The 24,958-nt window shown below is 35.7% G+C and overlaps 1 protein-coding gene across 1 annotated transcript in view; it reads left to right on the top strand.

Moving 5' to 3' along the window:
* MYOF (myoferlin) overlaps positions 1-24,958 on the top strand; it is a 61,009-nt gene that overhangs the window by 23,015 nt on the left and 13,036 nt on the right. The window contains exons 14-38 of the mRNA XM_054276620.1: positions 519-587; positions 708-751; positions 1,208-1,290; positions 3,458-3,496; positions 5,181-5,305; positions 5,764-5,880; positions 6,242-6,419; positions 7,223-7,347; positions 7,822-7,928; positions 10,172-10,364; positions 11,368-11,523; positions 12,551-12,682; positions 13,970-14,133; positions 15,817-15,931; positions 16,051-16,156; positions 16,678-16,820; positions 17,120-17,293; positions 18,513-18,624; positions 19,885-19,962; positions 21,713-21,894; positions 21,978-22,136; positions 22,290-22,388; positions 22,688-22,849; positions 23,356-23,521; positions 24,110-24,186. Coding sequence (XP_054132595.1) covers positions 519-587; positions 708-751; positions 1,208-1,290; positions 3,458-3,496; positions 5,181-5,305; positions 5,764-5,880; positions 6,242-6,419; positions 7,223-7,347; positions 7,822-7,928; positions 10,172-10,364; positions 11,368-11,523; positions 12,551-12,682; positions 13,970-14,133; positions 15,817-15,931; positions 16,051-16,156; positions 16,678-16,820; positions 17,120-17,293; positions 18,513-18,624; positions 19,885-19,962; positions 21,713-21,894; positions 21,978-22,136; positions 22,290-22,388; positions 22,688-22,849; positions 23,356-23,521; positions 24,110-24,186 — 3,105 coding nt within the window. The remainder of the gene's footprint in view (positions 1-518; positions 588-707; positions 752-1,207; positions 1,291-3,457; positions 3,497-5,180; positions 5,306-5,763; positions 5,881-6,241; positions 6,420-7,222; positions 7,348-7,821; positions 7,929-10,171; positions 10,365-11,367; positions 11,524-12,550; positions 12,683-13,969; positions 14,134-15,816; positions 15,932-16,050; positions 16,157-16,677; positions 16,821-17,119; positions 17,294-18,512; positions 18,625-19,884; positions 19,963-21,712; positions 21,895-21,977; positions 22,137-22,289; positions 22,389-22,687; positions 22,850-23,355; positions 23,522-24,109; positions 24,187-24,958) is intronic.

Raw genomic sequence — 24,958 nt, 5'->3', positions numbered from 1 at the left:
GCATAGTCAGGTTACCACATCCAGTAGTGTAAAAGATCTTAGGAAGACATGACCAGCAAATAATGCAGCCTCTCCCCTATGATATATTCTTCATCTACCCTAAAATCTGCATAAAGAAAGGTGGAATCAAGTAATTCCTTCATCTCATTTCTCTGCAGTGATAAAAGCAGAATAAATTGTGGCTTGTGGAATTAACAAACTTTAATAATTTCATTTATTTGTCACTAGTGAAAAAAACCAGGATAACCCAAATCTCATATTTAAACACTGTTTCAATATTTTCTTTTCCTCTGAAAGTCATTAATGCTGCATGTGCAGATTACTCTAACTGCGCTTATCAGTGGAAAACTCATTGAGCATCAATGGCTCATTGCAGCTTTAATCCAGGATTCACTTACTACTACCCCTAATTTTTCCAATCAGATGATGATGTGTGCTAAATCATAGCTAGTAAATACTTTTTTTTCTGTTTTATCTTTGATGTTGTTCTGTTGTATATTTGATTTCATTTTTGGCAGGTTTGCACAAACATCATTGAGAAAAATGCTAATCCAGAATGGAATCAAATTATTTATCTTCAAATCAAGGTCAGTTTTTTTACTCTTGTTTCTGTAGTCACCAGCCTTTTTCTTGGAACTCAAGGCATTGACATTGCAGAGGTGAAAAAAGTAATGATATTTTTTACTTTCATTGCTTTTTTATTTCAGTTTCCCTCAATGTGTGAGAAAATAAAACTTTCAATTGTTGACTGGTGAGTTATGACTTTTAATCAAATTACTTAAGAAGCTAAATAATAATAATCAAAGAATAAGAAAATATGAAAAGAAGATAATAAGAAAAGAAAATAAGATAATAAGAAAAGTCTGGTTCTATAGATGTCAGGTATTTTTACAATGCATGAGAGTGTTTAAGCAAGTGTTTAAGTACCTTTATGGTTTCTTTACCAGAGATCTGATTAGTGTAACATGAGATTATTTTTAATTGTGTGCAGTGAGAACTGAACACTGTCACTGTTTAATGATAGTGTAAAAGTCAGGTGACTTATTCATGTGTTACAGCCCACTTTTGTAACTTGTCATTGCTGGTTTTGTTAGTAATATTGAAGCATTTCAGGCCATAGAAAATGTATGTACTAGTAGCTTGTCCCTGGGTGTGATGACTAGCATTATATTTAAATAAAATCTTTCTCTTTTTTCCTTTTTTGTAGGGATCGACTTACAAAAAATGATGTAGTTGGAACAACATATTTAAGTCTCTCAAAAATTGCTTCTTCTGGAGGAGAGGTTGAAGGTAATTGCTTGAGCAGTGTGTAACACACAATCTTCTCTTGGGTTACACAGAATGGCAGAGATCAGTGTTCTAAGAAAGTATATATTTATCTATAGTTTCTCAATTCCCTGGCAACAGGATTGTCTATTCCTTTTGAAATATTCTAAATATGCTCCTAGAAAACATTCTATGGGACTTTAAAAAGTAAAGTATTAAAATTTTCATGACTAAACCACATCATGATGGAAATAGTAATAATTCAGGATTTAGTTTTCCACTATAAATATGTGCTAATGAATTGAGTAAATTTCCCAGTACTTTCCCAAATTCAGAAAATGATGTGATATCACAATCTACTATGTGACCATGTGTAAGATATGCAAATTTACTTAGATGCTTAATAGATATTTAATTTCAAGACAATCTGGACTCACTGCTTCAGAACCATTTCTCCTTTGGACACTGGTAAACAAGACTCCTTTTGCTACTTCATAAGAGTCTCTGTTCTATCTCTGAGAAAGAACCTAAAAGCTGTGGAGTGTTCCTGAGTAGTTATCCTAAAGGAACTATCTAGGACCACATACTCATTTCCTGGACACCACTGGGCTGCTTGCAGATGCTGGGGAACCTGGGTCAGTCTCTGCTCTGATCAGAGAAGCAGGCACTGCATCTCATTGCACAAGTGCTCTGTACTCCTATTTTGTAACTCTGATTTTGATTGCACTGCTATGATTGCAGACAACTGATCTATATGCTTCAATCAGTAGAGATGTCTGGATATGTAATTTCATACAGCTAAAACCCAAAACTGTTTAACAGCAAGAAAACATGTTAGACGAGATATGAGGTGCCTAAAATATTGTTCCCATTGGGAAATAGCTTTGTAATAAAACTCTTCTTTAAAATATTGTAAGAAATACTTTTTCTGCCAATATTTTGGAAAATATTAGAAAAAATCCAGTTACATTTATGTTCTAATATAATCTTGTGATTATTGATCATTTCTTTGTGATCTATATCTGTAATCACCTCTTTTTATAGCAAGATCTTTCATACAATTGGGCCAGCTGCTACACTAGGATTCTGTGTTAACTTGCCAGAAAAATTGTTTTATCTTTTTAGTGATCATGGCTTGGCATATTAGTTATCCAAACAGCATTGTAAAGCTCAAGGTTAAACAGGCATAGCATGTATTTATCTGACTGTCTACAGTAGTTTGAAGGACACTGTCCCAAAAACATTTTCAGCACTGTCACAATAAGAATCTAAGTTAATTCTTTTTTCTGTTGTATTTATAAAATCTCTATGATATGTACTTGTCTGAGACCAATTTGTCTTTAAGCTGGTGGCTGTATCAGGTGTTTAGAAACAAAGTTAGTGGCTCCAATCCTATGCTGACGTGAGGCAAGAATTGGATGGAATTGTATTTTCAGTCATATAAAAGCTTATGAAGTAGTCCTCTTAGAAGGACTGCTGTTGAAGTAAGACTTCATGCAAATATTGTTCTTATATATCCTGTGCACAGCCAGAAGCAAAAGCAAAAGGCATTGGGAAAGCCGAGAGAGAGGGGTTGGGCTGCTGGGGAGAATTCAGCTCTGGAGAGATCCCTTGTACTCCCCTATGAGTGTGTCTCCTGAGCTGCTGCTGAGTCACAGAGCATTTATCAAACCCAGACACTCAGTCACTGGGAGATTAGTTTGGTTTCTCTCTCTGCTCAGGTACTGGCGTTGGAACAGCCATTTCTATTGTCTTCTTTTTAGTGCTGTGCCTGAAGCCTGTTCTGGCTTCTAAAGGATTGTGAAACTGAGCTAGTCTATAGTCCTCAGTAAATGTAAATAGACCCTAAGGGTCCCTGAAATGTAGTGGGGTTTTAAAATGTCCTTAATATTTTTAAAGTAGTTTAAAAAATAAATCTATATTTTGTGTGGAGGAGAATTGTACAAAGCTGAAAAATAAGCACTAAACCAAGCTATTTTGTCAGATATATGCTGGCTTTTTGCCCTTTGGAATTTATACAGGAAGAGTAATACCTTCATGTATTAACCAGAAGCAAAATTCTAGCCCATATGAAATTTATTTTGTCTCAGGCTTTCAACTTTATTTTTAAAGGAGATTGCATTGTGATGTGTGGGGTTTTTTTAATGCTATTATCACTCGTCATGTAACTACTTCTCTTTTCATAATATAGATTTTTCATCTTCGGGAACAGGGGCTTCATCATATGAAGGTTTATCTCTTCACCTGTTACTGATTTTGTTTTCCATTGCCCAAACTGAAGAGTATGGCCTGAGATACTCCATCAGCTTAAAAATATTTTTAATAATTCTTTGTCTAAAAGATTTCACCATTGTGATTAAAGAGTATCAAACATAACTGACTCTATAAACCAGTTTTGGCACTGGAATTAGTTTGAAAATATTTCTGTTTGGCTGGTGCTTCAAGCTGTGTGTTAGAGATGAGCATGTAGCTGCTTCAATTACAGAGTGCTTAGTCTAACAATGGCTTGAAATTTTTAACTTAGCTCTGAGATCACGGGTATATTTGCAACTGCAGAGCCCTGCAGAAGTAAATAACTGCCTTAAATAATTAGTGGCTGTTTTGCTTATGCTTAACAAGCTCTATAAACAAACTAATAAAATCTGATTCTGTTAGTACGTGGAGAGGTGACATTTTCCAGTTGGACATCCAGGTTTGAAAGAATTTCTGGTAAATATTTAAGTAGTGAGAAAGAAATACAAGTGGAGTGCAGTTGAAAGGTAATCCACATTCATCCACATGGTACTTCATTTACTATCCGCCTTTCTTTAAAAAGTAACATTAAGTTAGAGGCTGAAATAATTTCTCGGAATCACTTTCTATTATACATGATCATTAGCCTTCTGTAAATAAACAACTGAATTTTAAATTTAAAAAAATAGAAAATAAATTATTTTTATTCCAGTTTTGGGAGGTTTTTTGTTGTCTATATGTTTTTAAATTTATATTCTGTTTAATTTATTAGCATCAGTAAGTAGTGAATTTAACACATATCTGTATCTTAAACCTAGTCATACTGAGGTCGGATGTGAGCAGTTCAGTCTTAGAATTTTTTTAAAATTGGGCATTATTCAAATGATTTTTTTCATTCCATTTTTGAACTGTTTCTGATTCAGAGGTAAGGGTGTGAAAATAGGCAAATGCAAAATAGAGAGCTGCAAATCTTTATTTTATATTGTGCAGGTTATAGGTGACTTTGTTGACAGGAAATGACATCAAGACATCACATCCACTTTTACAATCCACTCGTGTCACTCAGCAGTGGCATGGCCACACGGGGCACAACCCTTTACTGTCACTGTCCTACCTCAGCCTTCTTTTCCTGTGAGAAATAAGTGCATCCCTCTCTGTGCTGCAGGTCATTCCAGGAAATTTCTGTTGCAAAGTTGACTTGTTTCTCACCTCTTTTTTCTGCTAGAGAGTGCATCTTTCCTGTGGCTGTTTAGTTTGATCTTTGGCCTGTGCCTTTAAGTGATTGCAAATGTTGTTTTACTCAGCTTCACATTTTCTAGAAAACATGTTTTCTGTTAGCATGAGAGCACATTACCCTTGCACATAAATTAAAACCATATATTTGGAGTGGGACATAAATTCCTCTCATTCTGTGAGATTTTTGCTGCGTGAAGTGCTGTGTTGCATGAAGTGTTTTGCTGCATTTAGTGTAAGTGTTGTGCAGTGAATTTAGGTACAAGTACAGTCATTGGTATAATTAATTTAAATTCATATGATATATCCAGAGAATAAAGTGTTCTCATGTTACTAATACCTAACTAATATCTAACATTCCTTCTAATGGATTTGATAGCAATGTTACTTGTTTCTTTCTGGCTCAATATGGTGATTAACAAAGATATAATGGTAATATCTTCTGTTAGCAAACTCTGGAGAAACTGAAGTTGGATTTTTACCAACATTTGGGCCTTGTTACTTAAACTTTTATGGAAGTCCAAGAGAATACACTGGATTCCCAGACCCATACGATGAATTAAACTTTGGAAAGGTAAGTTTCTTTATTAATTGTTTTTCATAAAAGAGTTAACCCAATTCTTTTTAATCAATGAATTAATAATTTTAATTTTTTTTTACACTACACGCCTCTTGCTCTTTGTTTTTTGAATAATATTTTAAATTTAGTAAGGAAGTATGATAGTATTTTCCATTCCTATCTGGCTTTGTTTTAAAGGTATTTTTGAAGGAGCAGAAATGATTTTCACAATTTTCACTAACTGCACCTTTACATGCATTTGTATTTCTTCTTTCCTTGTTTGCATAAATATGATTTTCACTTCCAGCATTAAGCCAACTACTTTATTTCACTTGTTCCAATATGGACATCCATGCCTCTGTAGGAGTTCTGAGAACACTTCAGTGAAGCCAGAATTGTGTACAGCTAAAAAAAATATACACTTCTTTAGGGCAAATATATAAAATTTTATTTGATATGTGTTTATGTTACAGGGAGAAGGAGTTGCATATAGAGGGAGAATTCTGGTTGAACTATCTACATTATCTGAAAGCAAGCCTGTTAGTAAAAAATTAGAAATGATTCCTAATGATGACTTACTGGTTGTCGAGGTAAATCCTTGTTTTATTGTCACTGTTGGTGGTGGAGATGTGCCTGGCTGGTTGATTTTAGAGAGTGATCTAACTCAATAAAATCAGTACAATAGAGTTCAATCTCCAAGTTAAGAGAGGCCTTTACTGGTGGCTGAGGAGTAGTGGCTACAAAATGGTTGTGGCCTTGTAGCAAGAAGGGTTAATCTGAAACATTTTATAATATCAAATTCAGTAATTTATTATACACATTATATTTTTTGTTCTTTTCTCAGAAAACAGTAAAAACATTGAGGCTATTATTTCTATTTAGCTATTACTATTGTTTTTCTATAATTGTGGATCCCGTTCTGAAATCCAACTGAAAACGTTGTTTTGGTAGAAATACCAGCGCAGACGGAAGTTCTGCTTGGCTGCTGTGTTTCACTCTGCCACGATGCTGCAAGACACGGGGGAGCCCATCCAGTTCGAGGTCAGCATCGGCAACTACGGCAACAAATTTGACAGCACCTGCAAACCCTTGGCGTCAACCACCCAGTACAGCCGCGCCGTGTTCGACGGTAAATATAAAAGTATTTCGTGGGGATGAGATACTCCAAAACTGCCTTTTGGGTGTGCTGTTTGCAGCTGTGGAGTGTCAGCCCAAACCGCCCTGAAAATGTGACAGAAAAGGGCACGGGAGTCTTCAGAGCTTTTGAGGTGAAGTTGCATTTATGGAATACGTGCTGCAAGGCCCTACTAATAGTGAAATTTGGACAGAATTCAGTGAAATCTTTTAACCACGTACTAGATATACACAAACTTTGCCAGGAGAAGAATTCACGTTATTTTAGAGGTATCTAGAGTTAAGTAGGGAAAACATGATTTGAATATTCTGATTTAGAATAAAATAATAACTTGTTTTTAAGTCATACATCTCTCAGCCTAGAAAAAAAAATTAGCTAGATGACAGGAAAATACATTTTGGCTATAATTTTTTTATTAACTGCAAAGGGTAGTTGGTTTTTTTTCCTCCTGTGTATTAAATGAAATAATCAGACTTACTCTAGAAAATTATTATTTGAATATTTTATTTCAAGGATAAAATTATAATAATGCACCATCTACATAAGTATGTTATGGGAAAGAAGATGTTAACAGCTAATTTATTTTTTAAAACCTATTGGATTTCAAAACAATTTGAAGTGAATGTTTACCATTCAACACATGCTATAGTGGCTTGAAAATGCAAATCTTTTTGTGAAATTGGAGTAGCTTATTTTTTAATGATTTGTAGTACATAAATGATATGAATGTAGCAAAAGTGTACAGTATCTATTCCTGTCATGAATTCTAAACCTTACATACAAATGTTTCACACCAGGTAATTACTATTACTACTTGCCATGGGCAAACACAAAGCCTGTTGTAACGCTGACTTCTTTTTGGGAGGACATAAGTCATAGATTAGACCCTGTGAATGTAATCCTAAACATGGCTGAAAGACTGGTAAGACATTTAAAATCTTTTTCATTTTTACTCGTTTTCATTTAGAGGTGTAATGAAAAAGTGGCATTTTGAGCAAATTTTGGAAATTTTGTGATACTTTCTCTCCTTTTTTCTTAGTCAAAATTAAAAGTTTCTTGGTGTAACAAATCGCACTGTTAATCACAGGCCCGTATTTTAGCAAGGCTCAGCATGCTCCTGCTTGAAGCCACAGGGAATTCCCAGGGAAAGGAAGAGTCCTCAGTGTTGGTTGGAGCTGTTAAGTCTGTGGGACTGTTATTCTCATGTTTTGTTGAATACAGTGGGGGAGAACATCAGAATAGTCCTGTTAAATACAAATTAGGTTTAAACATGAGTCTTTTATTGGTTTGGCCTTTACACAGATGAATAAATAAGATCAAAATCTTGAAACTCCTACTGACCATAAACCACACTGGAAGTTTATAAGTGCAAATTCTTTTCTTTTAAATTCCTCAGCAATCCAACTTAGCCACCTTAAAATCAGGAATGCAGGCTAAAGTGTCTGAAAACAGATTAGCAGAGATGTGGTTGAAGCTGATTGATGATCTTACAGAAGACATAAGGTAAAAGAATTTTTTTTCTCTCTTATGTTATCATTCCAGGCCTCCTCAGAATCTTTGTTATTGCCTCTGCTAAGTCAGAAAACAAATTCTGAGGACTATAAAACTGACTAATCTCATGAATTGACCTAAGAACTGAAATTCCAAAAGTAAAACATCATGGATATTGCCAATCAAATAATCCATCTGGTTGTGTAATTCTCCAGTATCTCAGGATAGTTTTATTACTGACAGTGATAAGACAAAACAATATCTCTTGAAAAAAATCTGAGGTAGGATTTTTCTGAATATGGATATTGGGCCTCTCTGCTGCCTTTCTTGCATCCACCCTTCTTTAGAATTCCTCATGTACCTTTGGTTTACCTGTGTTTCATTGTTATTTCTGAAACTGAAGAGGGAAGAAAGTCTAGTACTTCACTGGTAAGGCCAAAATAAAAAAGTCAAAAGATATGCAGGGATTATGGGCTATAAAGATCATATTTTTGAATAAGCTTTTAGTCAATGTGTCTGTATGTCTGGGAGTGTTCAGAGAAGGCAGCAGGAGTCAGCATTTAGAGTTTTGAAAGAGAATATATTCTAAATAGAGAGGAAGGAATTGTATGAGAAAGAGACATTCAAAAAGGAGATATTGAGATGGGGAGAGTAAACAAGTGGGTGATAAAACAGCACAGGAAAAGTAAAAGGAAAATGACAGAACAGTTATTATCCATAAGAGGAAATAACAAAGAACATGAAATGAGAGAACAAATTCATCATGTTGTTGAGCCAATATAAACGTTAGCAGAAGAAAAACAAACAGTGGAGGTCAGTATGTACTAGCAAAGAATTACATGATAGAAAACTTACAGAAAAATATAAACTAATAACTTCATAGAATCCTGTGATCTGAAAGAAACAGATAAAAAGGACTGACAAACTCAAGGAAAATAAAATGTGAAGGGCAAACTTTTGTCACATGGAACCAGTGTGGAAACTTCAGGCCATTTCCTCATCCTGACACATATTTGCACTGTTATAAATTCAGACCATTGTTTTATAAAATATCACTCAACAATTATGGAGCAATAGCACTTAGATATAGCACCAAATGAACTTCATTTTGCTGATGGGATACAATTTTCTTTTGGTTTTTTTTTTTTCAACAAACTCAAAAAACTTCTGTCAAAGACATAGCTCCCTGTCTTTAGAAGATTTTTCCTTGCTATGAAAAAGTTTAAATAAGTTAGAAGTTTGAGAGAGTTTTCAGTGCAATACTTAAAGTTATTTGACTTTCTGAAGGTTATGATCTGGTGCATGTGATTGATGTCAAAGCAGCTTCCAGGGCAGACAGCCCTTGCATTCAGATTAGCAGAAGTAACTCCAGTGGAAGGCACAATAGTTGCTATCAAAGTTTTACAGAATCAAAACCCTTAGAAGTTCATAGCATTAAATATAGGTCAAAGAAGAGAAACTAGGCAGTGTCTTTGAAAATTTTTAAACTTTTTGTAAAATATCATATTAAAGACATTTTAATGAACTCTGCTAAAGAGATACAGTCATTGGTCTTTGAAAAGCTGCCTTTTCCTCAAACCTCCTCTCATTTTTCTGATGGAATTGGACAGCACAGTCACACACATGGTATGATTTTTTGGGGGTGTTCTGTTCAGAGGGAAGGCTAAATGATCCTTGAGAGGCCCTTTTAACTCAGGATTCTGAGACTTTTTGGTTCCATTGAATACTTACTCTGCCCTCTACTGTCTCAAAAGTTCTGTGTCACAGATGTCTTTCAGAGTTCTTTGATGTTTTCTTGCCAGAGGGTTAGATAAATCTAGTCATAGCCACAAACCATATTTGTATATTGAATTTCTGAGAATATACAGTTTCCAGGGAAGGAAAGGAACCTAATCTTGGTCTGAAGGCACTGGTTTTGGTTTTGAGATGTACATTTTGAGAGGATAATATTTTATTGTGAGTATATAGAGAAATGGATTTTCCTTAGCTTGATTGGTGGTAATTACATTAAAGCAAAGACCTCAAGGTGTTCTACCTTGGTGCTTGTTATGTAAGTACAGCCTTTCCCTTGCTTACTATAAATACCTTGTAGTTGAAAATCTCTGCAGAAATAGATGCAATAGCACTGTTCCAGTGGTTTTCAATCACAGAAATGATGGCACTCAATCCATTGCCACTGTTTGCATGTCTGCATTTAAAGTGTAACTAAATAAAAGCCACTTGGGTTATTAACCATAAAAATATTCTCTTTTCAGTAAACCATTTCCCCTCATAGAAGGCAAATCTAATATTACAGTCCTTGACACTCAGATAGAAAAGCTGCGCCTCAAGTCTCTCAAACAGATTGGAGAAGCGGCAGCAAGGATGAGAAGTGAGGCTACTGAGGTGAAAGCCACTCTGACAGAAATTGAGGACTGGTTGGACAGATTACTGCAACTGAGTGAAGAGGTTAGTGCTTCACAATACTGGTGTTTGGTTTAGCAGAACTGGTTAGTTTAGCAATACCTGTCTAACACAAATGGGTGTAAAGTTCACTGCTGGTCAAGCAATATCCACTCTCTGTAGAATATTAATTTTAGATCCTGTGAAAGTAAACATGTTCCCCTCTGTAACTGCAATTTACTTTTACAAAACTCATTTGTTAGATGTTCTCACTGAGAATGTGTGTTGGGTAATGATCACTCTGTGATTTCTCCCAGAGTTGCAAGTCACTTTTCTGGTTCAGGGACTGCAGGGTATATGTTGGATTTCCACAGCTTGTAGCCATAGTAATCAACTTCTGACAGAGTTAAATATGTTTCTGTGGATTTTTAAAAAATTTTTACCAATGTTTTCTGTTTTCATCTTGGCTGTCTCATAACTGTTTTTCACAACATTTTAGAAATGGTTTCATTTCTAATTTGTTGCTTCTGGTCTGTAGAGCTACTGAATAAAAAAAAAAAAAAGATCAATTAATTGGCCAGACTTTTAGCTAACTCACAAAGGTGGGCACAGAACTCCAAAAAGGTAATAGGTGGTTTCTGTCTTCTGCTAAAAGTCTTACAATTACATACCCTTAATGTGGAAGCATCACAAGTACTTTAATATGTAGCAGATCAGTCCAAAGCATCAGCATATGGCATCCGGTCATTATCATCACCTTAAGGGAACTGAGATACAAAAAATGTCTAGAAAATTTTATAAAATATGTAAGGATTTTTTTTAATAAAACTTACTTTGTTTTCCAGAAATCTCAATGGTATTTTTATTATTATTTCAGAAGTATATATTGGTTTACTTGCAAAACAAAACAATTCCCTCTATTTATCATGTTCGTCATCATTCATGATTCTAAAAGACAAATCCTTTGACATAAGCCCTTATTTATGTTTCTCTTTTCTCAGCTCTAGATTAGTTTATTGTTCAATTAATTACTCTTCTTAACTCTTGTTTCCCCACAAATAATCCTCAGCCACAAAACAGCATGCCTGATGTGATCATATGGATGATCCGCGGGGAGAAAAGACTGGCCTATGCTCGTGTTCCTGCACACCAAGTGCTGTACTCCACAACAAGCCCTGAATCGTCTGGTAAATATTGTGGAAAGACCCAAACAATCTTCTTAAAGGTACTATTTTTTTATCCTTAAGAAATAATTAACTCCCTGAATTGACATGCCATCTGACATGAGTATGAAACATGTGAACAAACTATGAACAATGAGGTATCAAGCTCAGGACAGATTAGAAGCCAACTGCATTTAGCTTCTTCAAAATATCACAGAACTTTTCAGTTTATCATAAGCCAGTTAGAACCAGTATTTGCCCCTATCTCTGAGACTTTTCTAAAAGAGTTCAAAATTGTGATAAAACTTTTAAAGTGTTACTGGAGTTGATATTTGGGGATTGGAGTTGATATCAATTCCAGTTGATACCAGCTGGTGTTGATATGTGGACATAAATGGAAACTTTCAGAGGGAATAATAAGTGTAAGTCAGAGAAGTTCCAAAAACTTACTCGGTTTTGGATGGTTTTCTGTAAGCAATGGAGCATGTCCACACCCAGAAGTTGTCTCTCTGACTTGACTCTTACTCTTGAATGGGAATGCCTTTCTCCATCTAAGTTGATATTGTCCTCAACTGAAATAAACTTAACCAGGAGAAAAGCAATCTGACACTAAAACAAGAGCACTTACAGAGTTTGTAATTTTACTAGTAGTTATATTCATGAACGTCTCAATGCAGACAAAACCTCATGGTTTTATTCAAACCACCATTGATTCTGCTTTTACTGAACCATCCCTGCTGAACTCTGCATTTCCAGAGTCTCCGAGCAAGAAACTCCAATATTAACATTGAAGTTTTAAGTTGCTGTCAACACTGAAAACTCATTGCTGAATGGAACTTGGGAGAGAATATACAGGAACAGGGATAATACTACCATTAATGTGTTTGGTTTTTACATGCCCTAGGCAGGTATAATTTAAAGAATGTTTTCCTCCTGTAGTACTTATTACTGGCTTTTGAGAAAAAGCAGTACAGGAGGAGATAAATAAATATGTATTGTTACTCATATCTCTCTGTTTATATATATTTTACTGAAAGCTGTGATACCTCCATAACAGAACAAAGAATAACATTTTTGTTTGTGTGCCAGTACCCACAGGACAAGACCAAAGATGTCAAAATGCCTGCAGAGCTACGAATTAACATTTGGCTGGGGCTCAGTGCAGTTGAAAAGAAGTTTAATAGCTTTGCAGAGGGAACATTCAGTGTTTTTGCAGAAATGGTATGTCCAGCACTGCTTTCTTACTTTAAACTTGGATGTGAATGTTGGGAATTCAATGCAGCTGGAGCTCTTTTGAATTTCTTTGCATGCTTGACAGAAAGGGAGAGTAGTGTTTATTATAAGGAAACAAGTAGAACCCATTCAAGGCAATTAATGATCAAGTCCATTGTGCCTACCAGATGAACTTCAGCAGACCAGATTCTAAACTGGTTAGTCACTACAAATCTGGTTAACTCCAGTGATTTCAAGTATATTTATTTTAGATTTTTATCAGTGTAATTAAGATAGAGATCTAAACTATTATGTTTTGGCATGTGAATAATCCCTTTTTTTAAATTGCTTCTTCACTTCTATAAATGATACTTGCATACAAGTGGTTTTGCTTAATAATAGTTCTTTTGTAGCAGCAGAAAATTTACTGTTGCTGACAAAAAGCAATAATACAATAACATTTCAATGAGAAGAGTTAACAAATTCAGAATTCAAATACTTGAAATACTCCCACAGCAAATAATAGAGGTTTAGGATGGCAGTAGCAGGTGTGGTTTATATGCTACCTCACCTAATGGTGCATATAATCCAGTAGCAGTAAAATAGCTAATAAAAAGACATTTTTACAGTGATGTCACTGTTGCACCTATGCTTACACATTTAGTAGTGCTGTATTAAGTCACTTAAAGCAATGGGTGTTCAAAGCATTATTTAAGTATACAGTTTAAGAGGTATTGAATGTCTCTTTTGTTGGTCTTCAACAATCCAACAATTTTCCAGGAATAAGTGCAGAAAACTCAAGACCATCATAAACTACAAATAATCCCAGGAGGGGAAATAGGCAGGGCTGACATCAGAATCGTGCCCCTGGTACCTACTATGATTAGATTTTGATTCAGTTCTACATGTTACAAAAGAAAATATTTTAAATAGGAGGAGATTTGAGATGGAAATTAATGACAAAATTATGCATTTAGGGAACAGAAGGAACTTCTTTGAATAATGTAACATAATTTTATTTAACAGAGCTTTAATTTAGAGAAATTTTTACTGTAGTTGTAGGGAGGCATTACACTGAGAAGATTGTTTACCAGGCAGCATAGAAGAAAATCAAAGAAAAAAATTGGTGAAGACATTGCAGAGTGATGTGGAAAGGGAGTACTTAATTTCAGAGGAAGTAAATTTATAGTAAAATGTTTCAGTTATAATAGTTACATAAATATATAATTTTTTTCCTCCTAAAAGCTGTTTATTATTTCTAAATAATAATTGGATTTTTGCTTTCTTCCCACACAGTATGAAAATCAGGCTCTCCTTTTTGGAAAGTGGGGTACCTCAGGACTTGTTGGTCGCCACAAGTTTTCTGATGTTACAGGAAAAATCAAACTGAAAAGAGAGTACTTTCTACCTCCAAAGGGCTGGGACTGGGAAGGAGAATGGATGGTTGATCCTGAAAGAAGGTCAGATTATTTTAATTTAATGCAGATAGAAATAAAGGCATTTGTGGTGTTGAGTAAAAGCTCCTCTCTGTTTCCTTGGATGAGCAAGGGATTTTAAGCTGAATGTTGCAGGGCAGCAAAGACCAGCCAATAGTCAAAGCTAGTTAATAGTGCTAGAACTAACATTACCTTTTTTAAAAAGTAAAACAAAACAGGCAACAGAAAGAAAGTATCCATTTCTACGAACTAACTTATGGTTTTGCAGTCCCCATGTTATGATGGCTATATTGCTTATATTCTCTGGGTGTCAGTTCTTCATCTTTTAGAAAGGGATAATAGTAGTATTTCATGCCTAGGAAGCTACTAGGAGGCTTACATGTGTCTGTGTGAGATTCACAGGTCCTGCTGTGATGATTTCAGAGCAGACCCTTATATTGGTGGATTTTCCCTGGATGAAATTTAACCGTGGCATCCAGTATAAATCTGCAGTTCATGCTGTAGCAACACTATTACAGCATTTACATGGGCATTCACAAACACTGGGCGGTTTTTTTGTGCTTATTTCATTAAACGTTGAAAAATAACAAGAAATGAAACAACTGTCACAGGTTATTTCTCAAACTGACTCAAGGCAGGCGTTGCTTCCAGAAGAAGGTTGTGGTGCCATGTGGCAGCTCCTCCCCTGGCAGACCAAATTCATGAAGTGTCAGCCCTTCCTCAGCTCCAGCAGGTTCAGTCTTGCTCTGCCAGAGGTTTTCAGCTCTGGAGTTGTGCCAGTCCAACTGTGTTGCCACACTTCAAACCAGACTGGGAACATTATTTGTTTCATAAACAAAAAACAGCATGAGAAAGAGACTTTTCTTTCTTCCTAAAAGAAAATATTTGACCCATTTTAAATTCTTGTGTTCTGATGGTGAAAAATAAATAGAACTGTTGCTATGGAAAAACAGTGCGGGAAAAATATGTGCTATTTTAAAATTTTATCAGTTATAGGCATGAATGGATGAGGTTTTGTTTATATTAAAGAACTGTATATGTTTATATTGTTTTTATGAATAAGGTACTGTGAAGAAATTGCATGAAATCCTGTTGAAATACATATTTTTGCCATGCAGCTGCTTCCACTGGGAGAGGATCTGTGGCTCGATTTGGCCAGCAAAGGGCAGTGTGGAACACACTTTGGTGCCTTTTAAACCACAGTGAACCACTGTGCCTGATAGCAACAGGCTGTTATCTGATTTCACGTTCTCCTATTTCTTTTACTTGCAAATTAGAAAAATATTAGCTAATTGATTGCTTGCCTTGTCAACAACATAAATGAAAACAAAATTAAATACAGTGCCAAATTTTAGTATATACATAGATGTATGTGCTTTAGAGATGCATATAATTCATACAGAGTCCTTGTCTCCTACACTTAAATTTATGATGTTTTTTTCTTTTTCCAAGAGGATGTATTCAAAGCAGATCCTGAATAAAACAGCAGTTAAACATTTCAGCTATTCACTCATATTTATGAGTAATACTCCTCCTAATGCTTACTACAACTGGAGTTTCTTCAGTGTTTTTTTCTAAGTTTCCTTTGAATAGCTGGACAATGCAGAATACCCCCATGTGTGCACATTCTGAACTATGTTTCTATAAGTCTTCTGTAATGAACTAAAATTGGGGTTTTTTATTATTGTATTTTTTTTGGACGTGCAGTCTGCTGACTGAAGCTGATGCTGGTCATACTGAGTTTACTGATGAAGTGTATGAAAATGAGAGTCGCTATCCTGGAGGGGAATGGAAAGCATCTGAGCAGAGCTTCACAGATGTGGTGAGAGTTAAATTTTTCACTGGATAAGTAAAGATTTAAGAGAAGGACTACTATGTTTTGCTACACAGTGTATTTACCCTACTAATGCAGAAAACTGTTATATTTCCCTTACATGAAAGAATGGAGAAAAAGCCCCACCCCCACGTGAATTCACATGTCCTTTTGGATGGGTGTGGGAAGATGATGCTTGGAAATCTGATTTAAATCGAGCAGTGGATGAACATGGTAAGATTTACTGTTTATCTTACCCTATCCCTTATGTCCTGCTGATATTGGGACAGCCTGCTGTAGTTCATAATGAAGGAGGACACATGTCAAAACTGTAGCAATATTCTGAGCCTGATATTGGTTGCCCAATGGAAAAATACCAAGGAAATATTTGGATAAATTGTTTAAGGAATCAGATAATATGACATTGAGAAAGTGTTCACTGTCTGCATCTATTTCAATTTCTAATTTAATGGATTAGTAGCAGCAATTGAGAGGCTTTTAGAGAAATCAGAAGGTTGAGACCTGAAACCTCTGAAATTGCACCAAGAATATGTGGCAAAGCCAGGTTTGGATCTGTCTGATAATTTACCTGTGAGCCTTCACCCATAGGATGAGTCACCAAGTAATGCTATGAAGTGAATCAGGAAGTCTGGGGACTAAAGGAGGTGGGGAACCAGTTTGTGCTGACCACACACCACACACAGGTATCTTGCTTGTATTTCTGAAAATGTACCGACTCATCAATTCTGTTTTAGGGTGGGAATATGGAATTACTATTCCTCCAGACACTAAACCCAAGTCATGGGTTGCTGCAGAGAAAATGTACCACACGCATCGACGACGAAGGCTGGTGCGGAAACGCAGGAGGGAGCAGTCGGAGGGAATGACAGCAGGAAGGGTAAGGAACAGAGATCCAGGCAGGGACTGGTACACTGTAATAATGTGAGGGTTTTGGTTTGTTTGGTTTTAAATCTGCATGAGATTACTCATTACCTGAGTGAAGAAAATATGTAATACCAAGCAAAAAAAATCTACAACAACCTTTTACATTTTCATTGCATTCCCTTTCTTTATCTTTTGTACATTGATGTTTCTAGCCTTGGTTTAGGAGGGGGTTTTTAGGCCTGCCAGAGGAAACGCTGCTTTTTTTACTACTGTTACACAACACAGTGGATAACAAGAAATTATATCTTCAAGGGAAGGTCATCATATGAAGACCAAGAAGGATGGGAATATGCTTCCTTGATTGGCTGGAAGTTTCACTGGGAGCAGCGCAGCTCTGACACTTTCCGCCGAAGACGATGGAGACGCAAAATGGCTCCCTCAGAGACACATGGTGCTGCAGCTATCTTTAAACTTGAAGGTGCTTTGGTAAGAGACAGAATGTCAAACACATCTTTCAAAGGTCAACCTGTTACTTTGCAGTAAATAAACAAATATATTGGGCATTTTAGCCCATGCATTGTTAAACTAGTGTATAACTGAGAAGATAATACAGCGTGTATTGTTTAAATTATTTAGTCAGAAAGGAATCATTAAAGTTGGGGTAGAGATTCTTGTATTTTTACTAATTTTTTATATTTTAATGACATATGCAATATTATATATCACATTATATATTATTTATATTTTATAATTTTAATCCTACTTATTACTTTATTTTTTAATTATTTTTATTTTTGCATTATGTGAGATTTACCTCAAAAGGCCAAATTACTAGGTAAGCCTCCTGTAAGTCAAGTGAAAAGATAGCTCAAGATTTTTGTGCATGTAATTTAGATGTTTTAACATCAGCACAAAAGACAACAGGCTTGGAAAAAGCTGCCCCTCATGAATATTTGGTTGTATAAACAACCAAACACAAGAAAAGGTAGCAAAAAAAAAAAAACATAAGAAAAGAAAAGAGTGTGTTGGAGAAGCCAGAATTTCGTATGACAAAGATAGATGAGCAGAATGCAGTTATTCCTCAGCTTTTGATGTTAACATGGCTTCACAAATAACCTCTATTTATCAAAATAGAAACTGTAGCAAATAATGTGAGAAGCCTCCTTTGATTTTATAAAATATATAATAATTCTGAGTGTATAGCATAAACAAAACTTCACACTTTTTTCTTGGTTTGTTTCTCCTTTTTGCACCAAATGTTGATCAAGGATTCACTGACAGAATTTTCTTTCTCCAGTTAATTTGGTTGCTCTGAGTCCTATTTCAGTTTTGCTTACAGCTATAGTTCCTGGGCTAGTGCTGGGAGAAAGCCTTGGAGCAGTTCTCTGCCACAGCACAGTGCAGAAGACCTGCGAGCTTTCCTCCACTAAGAGCTGATAGGTAGCTAGTAGATATCCAGAAATAAAACATTCTGGAAGTAAGATGACATGACTGCACATGACTTCTTCAGAGCTTCAATTGGCAACACAAAACGACCTCTGGACATGAGTAAACATCTTGTAAAGTACATTCACTCACAGAAGTAAATTTCTCCTTGTGCTGGAAGGGAGATGGAAGCCAATAAATTCCCTCACATGGTCCATTTCTATCAAGTTCCTTCCATGTTTGTAAATACTCAATAACTTTTCTCTGTATGTAATTTCAGGGAGCAGACAATAGTGCTGATGATGAAGAAGGGAAGAGTTCAAACAAAGCCAAGGAGTCAGCTACAACAGTGTTTGGTGCCAATACACCAATGGTTTCCTGCTATTTTGACAGTAGGTTCTTTAACAATTCCTTTCTCAAAAATGTTGTCTGTTACATTTTGGTTTCAAACAGAATCATAAATCTTTGTGGTTTACATCTAACTTTATGTGCTTTCTCTAGTAATTCCTATCAGACCCTTGATTGGATCCTATTTAAGTTATTAAAGAAAAATTACAGTTAGTCATTTCAATATTTCAGTCTGCTGTCACACAGATATTTTTATAACATTTTATAACAGGAATTTTAATGCTAAATTTAACTTTTTTGTTGGTTCACATTACTTAACCAGCTCAGTGCAAGATCAGACAATGCCTGGCCCAAAGGAAGCAGTACCATGTAGTTGAGTTGGCAAAGTGAACAAAACTGTAACTGTGCCAACCTGGATGTGTTTTAAATTCTTTGTAATCACTGTAATGTGAATCACAAAAGCAAAGAAGTTGAGATGGGAGCCACCAGTGCTAGTTAACAGGAATAGAGGTCAATTCTGAGACTTAACATCCTTTTTGAGGGGCTCTGACTTGTCTTTATTTGAACTCTGCAGAACTTGATCAACCTGCTGAGAAGGGATGTCTAAGTCTTAAATATTTTAGAACCTGGGGAATATTGTTTTAATAATTAACAGCTGGAGGAAAATAGCACTTTTTCTTGCCAGAGGGCAGAGGTTTCAGCCCAACGATGGTGACTCAGAATTTTTCAAGGGCTGAAAGGGTTACACCTGACATCTTTTAAAGAAAAGCTGTAGTAACTTAGCCCCACACGGTCCTGGGTTGGGCCACTCACATCTTCTTTTTAAGCTATTGCACCTAACATGTAGTGGTTTATTTTTTAAAATCTTTTAACCAAAGAGACAAGAGTTGCAACTGGAGTAACTTTCTAGGCTAAGAGCTAAAAATGTGAAAGACCCAAGATCTTGGAAGTGCTGCAGTGAATACTTAAATTAAGCAAAGGTGTGCCCAGTTCTTGATTCTCTTTGTGTGAACAAGACTATCAAACTGTTTCAAAGAGTAATTTTTGAATAGAAGGATTTTTTAGATGATTGTGTGGTGAAAAAAGCCCAGATAGCATTAGTGATTTTTTTTTGTTTCTGCTTTGTGTTGAAACAAATATTCTCAGGGGCTAGCCCATTGGTATTAATACACTCATCATGTGAAAAGCAAAAATGTTATTACAGTGCTTATGTTAAAATGTGTAAGGCATTTGTACAAACTATCTTCATCACACAAAAGAAACCCCTATAATGCAGTTGAACTGGTTTTATTTATTTGATACAGGAGTATATACTTACCACCTTCGCTGTTACATCTACCAGGCAAGAAACCTCATGGCTTTAGACAAAGACAGTTTTTCAGGTATGGAAAAATCCTTCTAAAAGTGCAGAAAACCCACATTTGCCATGAACTTGTAGCTTGATTTATTTGGATGTAGAATATCTTAACTCCTTAAGGTCTGTGTGTAGGTCCCAGCTCCTGAAACTATGCCATAAAGAAAGTCTCAGCTTTATTAAGTATATAATCTGAATTTGGTTACTGCTACCCCAGAGGCTGCTGCAAACAAAGTGCTCTGTATGTCCTGTGCCAGTTGCTGCCAGTGAATTGTCAGTGAGGGAACTGGATTTCAGATGAGGTCTGAATTTCCCATGACCAGGCCCTTCCTTTTGCCTTGGATTCTCCTTCTAACCAAAGCCTATATGCAGTTTTGTCCTGCAGGAGGCTTGTATAAAAGCAAGGATGAAGAAAGCTGGATGGTTTTTTCATTAGTTATGGCACCAACTGCCTCTCAGTGTTCAGTGTTTTATATTAATTCATTATGGAAATTAACTTCAGAAAACGACACTGTGCCTTACTGATAAGCATGTCTTTTATTTGTTTATGCATGTTCATTTCCAACTCTTAGGTATTCCAACTGTGCTGTGTCCATCTGGCATCTTTGTAGTCAGGCTAATACCCAGTTTTCAAGTTTTGCTAATTCAAATCAAAATTTCATTGGAAAGCCACAGAGCAAATTGAATTTAGATTCTGTAAGAATATGACTTTACACTTCCTTTAAGGAGGTTCAGCAAAAGACAAAGCTGAAATGAATTTTCTTTCTCCATTACCCTCTGTTTGCATCCCTCTTTTTCCCCCTGTAATTGAGTAAATGTAATGCCTCTGTTACAGAAGATACAGTGCTTTACAGGTTTTAGTGATATTTTCTAAAATAAGGAGGGTTCTGTATGGCTGCCTATGTGAATTTGGTCTTATTTCAACATGCAGTACTTAAAAGCAATGCAAAGAAACAATTACAAATGCCTCCAAATTGCATTTGTATCACTCAGGACAGGCACCTCAGATGCAGTCATCCATAAACTAGCTCATCTACATTTTATTTTCCTCTAAAATTAGTTTGAAGAATTAGCCAAATTTTGTAAAACTCTGATCTGTACCCTGGCAGAATCTATTGAAACTGACCTTAAAATTGCCTTTAGTCTTTAGTGATTGCAATTGGTACAGGAAACATTAATGACCATCATCAGATACCTTCTACAGAGCTCTTGATTTAAAGGCCTGCCAAATACTGGGCCTGAATCATTCAGCTGTTTCACAAAAAGAGGTTGCTATAAATGAACATGTTTGAAACCTAACCATGATCTGAGCAATACAGCCTGGGACAATTTGTTGTTTGGCAACTAGTCAGACCTCAAATTATTTCTTTCTATTATTTATGAGGCAGTATAGTTGTATATCAATGGAGAGAACAAAAAAGGGTTTCTATGGACAAGATTTAAGAAAAGATTAGTATAAACAGTGGTTCATTTTAGTTTTCTGGTTCTCTTTCTGCTTTGCAAGATATTTTACCATTTTCATTTATTACTCGGTTAATCAAGCCTTGTATAAAGGAAGTGATTTATTAATCAAATGGAAATTGCTCTATAAAATGTAAATTATGTATATGTGTTCATTTTTGTTTTACATAGAATCGCTTCTAGAACTGGTAACAACAGTAGAAAAATAACTATAACTATAACTATATTTGATAAAAAATGTGCTTGTGTGCCTTATGGCTTGATGTGGTTTTGTTTGTCTGTAACTCTATGCTTTCAATTTCTGTATGATATTTCAGATCCATATGCTCATGTTTCTTTCCTCCATCAAAGCAAAACAACTGAGATCATTCATTCAACTCTAAATCCTACGTGGGACCAAACTCTCATATTTAATGAAATTGAGATCTATGGGGACCCACAGTCAATAGCCCAAAACCCACCTAAGGTTGTTATTGAACTTTTTGACAGTGACCAAGTGGTAGGTGAAATCTTTTTGCCCTGATTGCTTTTTTTATTTGTTGTCAGTACATTAATGGTTATTTTTGCCATTTTTGGTTGCAGGGTAAAGATGAATTCCTTGGAAGAAGTGTTTGTTCCCCCATGGTCAAGTTGACCCCAGATGATGACATCACACCAAAACTGCTCTGGTATCCTGTAACGAATAATGGCAAAGCTTGTGGAGACATTCTTTTTGCTGCAGAACTTATTTTGAGAGACAAGGTATATATTTCTTTTTTTGTATGTATGTGTAATATAATAAGACACAGCATATATTCTTACACGGTGAGACATTATGGGAAGAACTGTCTTAGTAGTTGCAGGGTATTTCAGCTAAGATGAGAGAATCTAATACTCATGTGTGTGTCTTAACAGGGTGGTACCAACCTTCCAATTCTTCCATCACAAAGGGCACCAAAGCTTTACATGGTCCCTCAAGGAATCAGACCAGTAGTTCAACTCACTGCTGTTGAGGTATGGTTACTCTTAAACTAACTGAATACAAGGGCAGTCTTCTCATCCTCTAGACAGAAAGGTTTTGAATTTACTTACAGAAAACAAAAAGTATTCATAGTGAGAAATACTCTTTTCTCTAAGTGTTTGTGAATATCACTGTTTTCATTAATTTTCCTAGAACTAGAACCTTGAAATATTTTGCCAGACACATATTATTATTGAAAAGATTTAATTTCTTCTTTCCTACTTTTGGAGTATTATATTAAACATATTGACATCCCTTCCCACTTTTGCTCATATTGGATTTTATTTTACAGATTCTGGCCTGGGGGTTGCGAAACATGAAAAACTACCAGCTGGCACCTGTTATGTCTCCAAGTCTAATTGTGGAATGTGGGGGTGAAATGGTGGAATCTGTGGTGATCAAAAACCTCAAAAAGACACCTAATTTTCCATCTTCTGTTCTCTTCATGAAAGTTGTACGTTACAAAACCTATATGCCAGCTATCTATAGCAAAATAAGTTCCTCCATAGTTTTTACAAGTCAAGGATTTGTTCTGAGTAGGAAGGCTCACACATTCTTTTTTGATTTACCATAAGAAATTTATGAGCCTGAAAACTGTAATAAAGATCATGTAAACATGTCTGTACAGTCATGTACTGTACAGGTTGCACAATTTTATATGCACAATCCAGTGCAGTATATACTTTTTTATTTGAAAGGGCATCAGTTTACTTATAGATGTTTGGCTACTTTTTGCTAGGATGGGTGCTGTGCAAGAGTCAAGAATATTCAAGATTTGGGACAATTATTCTTACTGACTTTTATTGACTGATAAGATTAGAAGTTTTCATTCACCATACAACCATAGAACATAGTAGTTCAATATTAAATAAATGAAGTAACAGCTCTAATTTAGGGGGGAAATCTTCATTCTTTTTCTTCTGTTTCATTGTAAAAAAACCTCTAACTTTCTATTTTTAGCTGTTGCCCAAAGAGGAGTTATACAGTCCATCTCTTGTTATTAAAGTAATAGACCACAGACCATTTGGACGGAAGCCCATCGTGGGACAATGCACTATTGATTTACTGGAAAGCTTTCGCTGTGACCCCTACACCACTAAACAGGACATTGCACCCCAGCTGAAAGGTACAAAGCTGGAAAATGAAAAGTTCTACCTTCTTCTGAGATGCTAGAATTACCTGCCTGTTTACTCTGATGAGTTGCCATCTCGTGTTGTGTACTTAGGTGGAGATATTATTATCTGAAAGGAAAACCATCTGACAGAGAGTATTAATAGTGTAACATTCTGTGAAGCATAAGAGGGCATAATGCAAAGGCGAGTCCACTCTTGGACTTGTGCTCAATCCCTGATGTTCCTCTTTAGTATCAACTTGGAAGTTAACTACCTGCAGATCACCTCAGCCCTAGTGCCAAAGAAATGATCCAGTATTCCAACAAATATGGTCTGAATACAATGGTGACATTTCCTCTACATTTTTTCAAGTTTTACTCTTACTTTTAGTTTTAATTCTATATATTTGAGAAATGTTTGCATATCCTGCACAAAAGTACTTTGTCTTTTTTTTAGCAAAAAGTGGCAATTAATTGCTTTCTTTAGAGGATCAAACAAATGACCAGTGAATTATTTACATTTTCTCTAACTGTCTGGATTTAAATCTGATGAAAGATATTTTTCCTACACCATATTGCCTTAATAAAACCTTTGGCTTACAGTTAGTCTGCTCTCTGCTGCACCTCGCCAGGATACAGTAATTGATATGGAAGACACACAGCCACTGCTAACAGCTCAGGTAATCTTTGAAATTTGATGCTTAACTTTGTTCTTAAGATCTCTGATTTCTGAGGAACTATCTAGACAGCAAAATTGTCAGAAACATATGCAACCCTCTGGAAAGCCAGATGGCACAAAGTTACTTGGTGACAGGAAAGCGAAGGAAATTTGGTCATAATTTTAAACTTTGTTTTCATATTGTGAATGCCAAACTATAGCATTTTGTCCTTGGTCAAATTCACTACTAGCTTAAGAATTAATTATATTGTTCAATAGCTACTGAAAGTATGTGATAGAACATCACCCAGTTCCCACTGATGGTGGGTAGGGCAGCCTGATTTTGCAGACTGAGCAGTTCTAGATAAAGGAGTTGGAAGTAGGGGTATGCTCTGGTCCTTCAGCCCTTCATTTTATCACAGTCACAGCTTGGCCTCTCTTATCTTGAAGCCATCCAAACCCAATAACACTGAAAAAATTTTTTTCTGCACTAACAGTTCTTTTCCTTCTCTTCTGTTGTGCCTTGTCTCTTTACTGCTCTGATTCTTTCGGGACCACCACAATACAGTTTTACTTTCCAGGTAAAAAATAATTCTACTTACAGAGTTTTACTCTTGAGTTGAAATGTGACTGAAGACAGATTCCAAGCAGTACATTTTTAAGGAAAAAAATTTTCATTCTTTTAGTACTGTAAATTGTTTCCCTTGCCTAGAAGGTGTTTTCAAAGATTTCTGATTACATTACATTAAAAGAAGCAGAGAAATTATGCTCATTAATATATAGCAATTTTGCAG

This window comes from Melozone crissalis, unplaced genomic scaffold (assembly GCF_028551555.1).
Source record: "Melozone crissalis strain CALT ecotype California unplaced genomic scaffold, PUWL_Pcris_2 ptg000019l_1, whole genome shotgun sequence".
Taxonomy (NCBI): domain Eukaryota; kingdom Metazoa; phylum Chordata; class Aves; order Passeriformes; family Passerellidae; genus Melozone; species Melozone crissalis.
The sequence above is the reverse complement of the archived record's forward strand: the minus strand, read 5'-3'. Positions and strand labels throughout refer to the sequence as shown.